Raw genomic sequence first — 7,095 nt, forward strand, 5'->3', positions numbered from 1 at the left:
CCGGAGTTTCTTGCAAAAAAATTTTAAGAGATGACATGAGCAGCCCTACCAGCATTTGCCATGGTGGCCAAAACATTTTTATTTGGTCTTAAATTGTAGTTCAACATTTATTTCCTGTTACTTCTGGACCATGACGGTTGGCCAGCCTTCAACGTTTAACTGAGTGGAATATGTTGAATATGTTTTACCAAAATGTTGGCAGGAGTTTTCAGTAGGTTGTGACAGTGCACTGCAACATATTTGATTTAATTTGGTCAAATTTATTTTTATTTATCATAATATTAATATATGTTTAGTATGGTTTTGGAAGTGCGCTCCAACATATTTGTTGATCTTGTTTATTGGTAAAATATTATTTGTTTTAAAGTTCAATAAATGGTCAATGAATAATCGTGATATCAATTATTGACCCAAATAATTGTGATTATGATTTTTGCCATAATCGCACAGCCCTACTACATCTGTACTTTGATCCTGTAAACTTCAGTCAAAAACAACAGTGGCTGGTGGAGTTTGCCCTTTGTGGCAGAAGCTTTTTGAAGCACAACCAAAGGCTAACATGTTCTATTTACTCTCTTATCTCCCACTACTACTGAGTATATGGAATGGCTGGGACCAGTGATGCTGAAATGATTTTGAAGTGAGCATCCAATCATCTATGTTTGAAATAGAAAATGTATGCAGAATAAAAAAAGTATGCAGAATAAAAAAAGCAGTTACCTCCTCACCTTCCTCAATATGATAATCCTTCCTTGTATTTGGACCTCCAACAAACATGATAATCAACTGGGAGAAATGCCTGAAGAAAAGGGTATTAAAGACAAGCTTATACTCAATACCCTCAAAGAGACAATAGAACTCCATAAGTGGTTAAAACATACACACATAACAATGTGGCTTTAATGAAAGTCAAATTACTCACATGAGCTTGTTGCACACTGGTGGCAGAAAGGCATTCTCATTCTGTGTGATCCAGTTTCCCACATTCACAAGAGGAGGACTGCTGCTCATTTTTAAAACTAATTGTGCTTTGTGCTAAAGTGTTAAGCTTCTCTTATAATCTGCTGCGTCGACCAGTATACACAATGTGACTGATACCAGTAGTCCAAAATACAGAAGTTCAAGTGAGCCAAAGGGGAGGAGCTCTGTGTTCAGAGGTTCAGACAGATGAAAGGTTGCTTGCTATTGTCACCATAGATTGTCACTACCGTTCTCGTTGTAACTCTCGTTGTAATTGGAGCGGCTCGGAAACACATCTACAGCAGTAACATGATGCAACATACACATTAATGCAGCAGGAATATTAATAGAGAAACATCAGACATAATAGTAAAACACTGCAAGGGAACATTTTATTGCACCAGGAACTATCTTGGGACTTTTACTGCGGCAACGTTGACTTGCCTGTGAATAAAAAATAAACCATAGTATTGGTGATCTACAGTGTTGTCATTCTTCTTTGAACACCAGCAAGACCGCTAACACCCTATTTCAACAATCACACTCCCTGTAATTGACATAATTAATAGATAATAATAGTTTAGCTTCTCATCATCATTTGCTGTGGCCCACTGATGTTAACGATCGTAACTGAAAGGCTGCCTGCCAAACGTAAACATTCAGCCACGTGACATTCAGCCAAACTCTCGCGAGAGTTTTACACAAGACGGATCCTTTCTAGCCATAACCCTACCCGATCTACAGCTCTGCCCGATCTGCAGTGCGCATGTGCGAGGTGGTCTGCCATATTGGAGAACTCCGGACGGCAACCCAAGAAGGACACTTGACGCAGTGGCTTTTGGCAAAGCTGAAAAATAAAGAGAGAGAGAGATGAGTTATTGTTATTACAACGTGACTTCACTATTAGTTAACAACTCTTTTTATTGGGTTCCGGTTGTCCTAAACGTATAGTACAGTAAATAATAAAATAAAACGGCGACAATCTAGTAAACATCCAGATAGTAAAACAATATATAAAAACCTGTTTGGCTTATTTACAAGCGATGACGCGATGAAAGTAACTGAGACAAAAGGGATTAAGAGAGAAAAACCGAACGTTGTTCAACCCCAGTGGTCAAAGGACTGGACGGTAAACCGTGATATTGCCAAATTGTTCTCTTTTCCTCTATTAGATGATTTTAAATAATATAATATAACGACTGTAAATAACAGTAATTAACGTAACCGACACTGGACATAATGCGACTAGTAGACTCCCTCTACTGGCTTGGTAATTACAAAACTATTAGGCCGAGATGTACAATTAGACAATCTAAGGGACCTCGAAATAGTGAACTGTCGATTGAATAAAAATCTACCAGTGCAGAGAGAAGCACTAAACAACAATAAAAAAGCGAAAAATTAAACAGAGGTTTTTGTGATTATGTGGCAACTTCCTCATGAAGCGATAAGCATAATAAACTGGTATGCGTAACGAGTAGACACACCAAAAAGCAAGAGTGAGAACGTAGAACACGCCTGCAGACATACCGGAGGGGTCACCGGAGATTTAATCTAAACACGAGAGAAAAGATTACAAATGATGGACACCTATATTGGAGGTATTCGCCATAACATCCGGGGAAAACTAGCCTGCATCCTATACGTCGAATAACGAGGTTTTACTCAGACAATTTCCGCTGAGGCGTGCAATGCCTCTGGGAGGTAATACCGAAACAAATTCGCGTAAGCCAAAGTCGAACAGCCTGATCGTTGTCTTGGTTCCCCCCGGAACCGAAACGCTTTCCAGTTAATGTAACGTGCTATTAAAAAAATTAGCTCAGGGCCGGCGATTATATATCATGATATGGATTTGTAGTATATTACTTTCGTCCCCTTGTCGTAAAAACACCACCGTACTTTTTGTGTTCACACCTAGGCCTGTTAATGTTCACACTTTAGGGAAAACCGCTAGTAGGCTTTATGTTTCACACTTAGGAAGACACACCCGTACACAACATAATATCTGACAAGGACTCGGGTAGTCCAGAGGGACTTTGTTCTCTAGATTACTAGAGTTACCCTGGATTAGTTACCAATTGTATTCCAAACTTTAATTTAATTTAACTTTAAACCTGGTTACAGTTTCACAACTACAAGAACAGATTGTCCTTAGTGGGCACTAAGTTCTCGACCGGACACAATTTGTATAACATCGGATAACCGAAGAAGATTCCGAAATGTAAAGTACTGATCAATGTGTACCCAAATATCCAGACCCCGTCTCAGCTGCACCGTCTTCGTTCCGATTCAATCAGAATAAATACTTACACCCGTTCGTCGGGAAGAAGACCAGGTCCCTTATCTTTGGTTGTGTGTAAACCTGTACTAAGCGCGAAGACGTAAACTTTCGAGAAGCAGTGTAACAAAATAGGGTAAGGAGCAAGTTTATACGCGTAATATCTTTCTATTTAGTTATTCGATTTACACCGTTTTTCGTACCATCGACGCAGGTCGAGGGCTAGGTAGGTAGGCAGGGGGACGGCTAAGACAATCGAGCGCGTACACCCTCTACCAGCGTGTATAACCTCTTGAGGCCTGCCGTTGGGTTCTCCTGTGAACCTGTCGTCACCGGAAACCGTTTCGACTTTTTATGTTTGAACTCTCCTACTACAATAACAATAACTTGTTGCAACTGAGAGTGATAATAAATTTCCGTTCAGAAAAATAACCCAAGAAAATGAACCCCATGGTTATGACCTCATGTAACAGTTTTACTCACTCTAACTAAATTCGAAGACAATGCTGGCTGGATACGGTATGTAATAGAACGTATGTAAGTCTTTTTTTGTTTCAATTTATACATAGGTATACTATCGACAGATTGTCTTCCAAATGTAGGAAAGAGTGAATAAACTGGTTACATGAATTGNCAACTGCAACAAGTACATCTGTGCTATACACACAAAGAAGTTCTGTACATCATGTGTTTCCTAAACGGACTTGCCCATTGACTCACATAATGTTCTGCAGCGTCACTTCATCAATATATTTTTCGGATATACTGTATTTTATGAATAGTGACTGTTAATTGTTTTTATTTGCTTTGTGTCTGTTCTATGTAATTTATATGGATGTTTCATTCTCTCTATATTTCACAGCCAAATACTTTTGGATGTGTGTTTCTTGTGTTCCAATTGCTGCTAAATTGCTTTATTTCCTTCAGGGCTTTGATTATTATATGACAGAAAATAATAAACATTAATGAAAAAAATGTTCATTTACATTTGTCCTAGAAAAGCATGAGCAAAATGTAAACCTAGTTTTTATTACAGTGTATTATTACAACATAAATTACATTTTTATCACAAAAAACAATGGACACTTCCATTGTTAAATTTGATCTAGCAAAGAGTATTTTCAAAAACTAATCATATATTTCATTTATATTGTTGGGGAATGATCTAAAGACAATATATATATAAGGAATTGTGCATGTTGAATTTAGTTCTGTATTTTTTTTAAACCCTGAAATATGTCCCGGGTCAATTTGACCCGAACATTACCAAAGGGTGCGAAATGTGAACATAACACAAGGGTTAATACCTTTAGTTACTTTACAGATTTGGATTAAGGATGTGAAATATAATCAACTCTTAAATTGGACTTTAGTTACACCTGGAGTAAATTCACAAGCTACTCTGCAGTATACAAAAAGTAACTAGCTGCACCTTTACCAGCTTAACACTTTATGCATCAATAATTATAATCAAAACATATAATGTATATTATTCTGAGATGGACCGATCTGCAGAATAAGTACTTTTGCTATTAAGTATATTTTGATGCTAACGCTTTTGTACTTTTACTTGAGTAACATTTAGATTGCAGGACTTTTGCTTGTAACAGAGTATTCCTACACTCTTTTACTTCTATTTTACTCAAGTACAAGATCTGAGTAGTTCTCCAACCTCTGCCTTTATATACATATTTTAATTAAAGTAGCTTTCAATCCAACAATCTGAATGCATTTCTCCTCAGTGGAGGCCAACAGCAGCAGAGGTTGCCTACCTGTTAAGGTTTAAAACATGCCATTAAATACACAGCTCCACTCGTTTATAGTTGCTGCCAAAGATACATGGGACGGATGCCTGACTGCTGACCTGAATTAGCTGTTTGATGCCTTTGGCTGTGCCATGGGAAAAAGGACAGTCTGTACTTTGAACAGCGACAACTAGTTTCAAGGGTGGGGTAATGTTAAAAGGAGAGCATTTCAAGAGTGAGGCAGAACATTGGATGAATACACTCGAAGAAGCTGGCTGAGATGGAGGGAGAGATGTGAAAAGGGAATGTTTTATATTACTCCCGATGCTGTTATTTTTGTCTTTTAGTTTGAAAAAACAGAATAATATATCAATCATACATTCATTTATTATCCTAATATATATTGTTTTTGTATAACCTCATACTTAAAATACAAGATAATTCAAGAAGGACATTTTTACAATATTAAGTGCATGCTTGTGTGCAGGCGTCTTGCAAGGTTTAGAAATGCAATTAAGGTGATTCTCAAAATTGCTCAACCAGAGTAGGTTTGTTTTTGTCTCCCAGTTAAAACGGCCTCCAGATGATAGGTTTCTCTTCCATTGTCCCTGTGATTACACATCCCTTGCGATGCTCATTTCAATTTTGTCAGGGATAATGCCACTTGATTTTCTGCTGCTGAATCTTTACAAAACATCTATCTATCAAAGTATCCATATAAATCATCCCTGACAGGGTATTTAAAAACAAATACACATTCAAATCATAAACGCCAATTCACACAGCACCTTGGCACTGACTGGAGCCCAGCATCAGATTATCAGACTCTCGTCTTCTTCTCCTTCTATCAGTGTCCACAATTACATTGATTAATAGTGGCATTTCATTCTATTCTTTTCATGACTGGCAATTGCTTTCTGTGCAACAATGTGAACATGAAAACAATAAACAGCTAACAATAAACAGCCATGCACAGAACATGTGTGTGTGTGTGTGTGTGTGTGTGTGTGCGTGCGTGCGTGCGTGCGTGCGTGCGTTCGTTCATGTGTATGTGGAGACGCTGTGATGAGAAACAACGTTCAGCTACATGACTCACATATTTGGATGAACACACAGAATCAGGATTTCATTGAACGTTGGTGCACCACTGGCTTGGAGACAGATTCCACTGCTTCAAGAAAACACACTTTGGTCAAGAATAATCAATGAGTGTGTTCAGCCGTGAATCAAGATGAGTGGCTTCAAAATACGTGCTGGTATCCTGCAGAAAAATAAGTGGTACTTTTGGTGCTTTGATTTGATTTAGCTCTTTTTTATAGGCAACCCTTTAAGAAAGAGCATAGGAATGAGTGCTGGGAAATATGGAGAAAAATTAATTTTATGTTATCTTTGAAGAAAACCTCAATATCGATATTGCAATCATTGTTTTACTTCTGTAACATAGTGACATTACTATGTAGCACTCAAGCTTCTATTGGCTAGCGTTCCTACACATTGTACATGATAGGTTTCAAACAGAGGGTGAAAAGAGCTGCTGCAGCACAGGAAGTATGAGAAAAATAAAGAGCTTTTTGAACGTTAAAGACTGGAAACATGTAGAGGCACAAAAGACCAATATTAACCAGAAAATTAGCATTATACGGCCAATTAAAACAATTGTTTTGGTTACCTTAACCTCAAACTTCCAGTCAACAGCAGCATTTTATCCTTATCACATACAAGCTAATAGTCGCATTTCTTATTTTTGAACATACAATTATCCCTAGAGTGGCCATCATATGAAACAAAAACTGTTCAAGATAGAATCGTCTTGATTTTCAATTCATCTGTGTAAAAGCGACCTGTAGTTGTTTGTGTTTTCGTTTCACTGAACCATGACTGCATCCCTGCAAGAACAAGACTGCCTCTGGAGTGTGTGTGTGTGTGTGTGTGTGTGTGTGTGTGTGTGTGTGTGTGTGTGTGTGTGTGTGTGTGTGTGTGTGTGTGTATGAGAGAGAGAGAGAGAGAGAGAGAGAGAGAGTGTGTGTGTGTGTGTGTGTGTGTGTGTGTGTGTGTGTGTATGTGTATGTGTATGTCTCTGTGTGTGTATGTGTGTGTGTGTGTGTTTGAGAG

At 38.1% G+C, this 7,095-nt stretch overlaps 1 protein-coding gene across 1 annotated transcript in view; it reads right to left on the reverse strand.

The window, feature by feature from the left end:
* Positions 1 to 1,275, reverse strand: part of haao (3-hydroxyanthranilate 3,4-dioxygenase) — an 84,678-nt gene extending 83,403 nt beyond the window's left edge. Inside the window, exons 1-2 of the mRNA XM_010774830.1 lie at positions 923 to 1,275; positions 721 to 799 (exon numbers count right to left, since the gene is read on the reverse strand). Of these exons, the coding sequence (XP_010773132.1) occupies positions 721 to 799; positions 923 to 1,011 (168 nt within the window). The 5' untranslated portion in view covers positions 1,012 to 1,275. The remainder of the gene's footprint in view (positions 1 to 720; positions 800 to 922) is intronic.
* Between the last annotated feature and the right edge of the window lie 5,820 nt (positions 1,276 to 7,095).

The sequence above is a fragment of the Notothenia coriiceps genome, unplaced genomic scaffold (assembly GCF_000735185.1).
Source record: "Notothenia coriiceps isolate Sejong01 unplaced genomic scaffold, NC01 NC01_scaffold00014738, whole genome shotgun sequence".
In the NCBI taxonomy this organism is placed as follows: domain Eukaryota; kingdom Metazoa; phylum Chordata; class Actinopteri; order Perciformes; family Nototheniidae; genus Notothenia; species Notothenia coriiceps.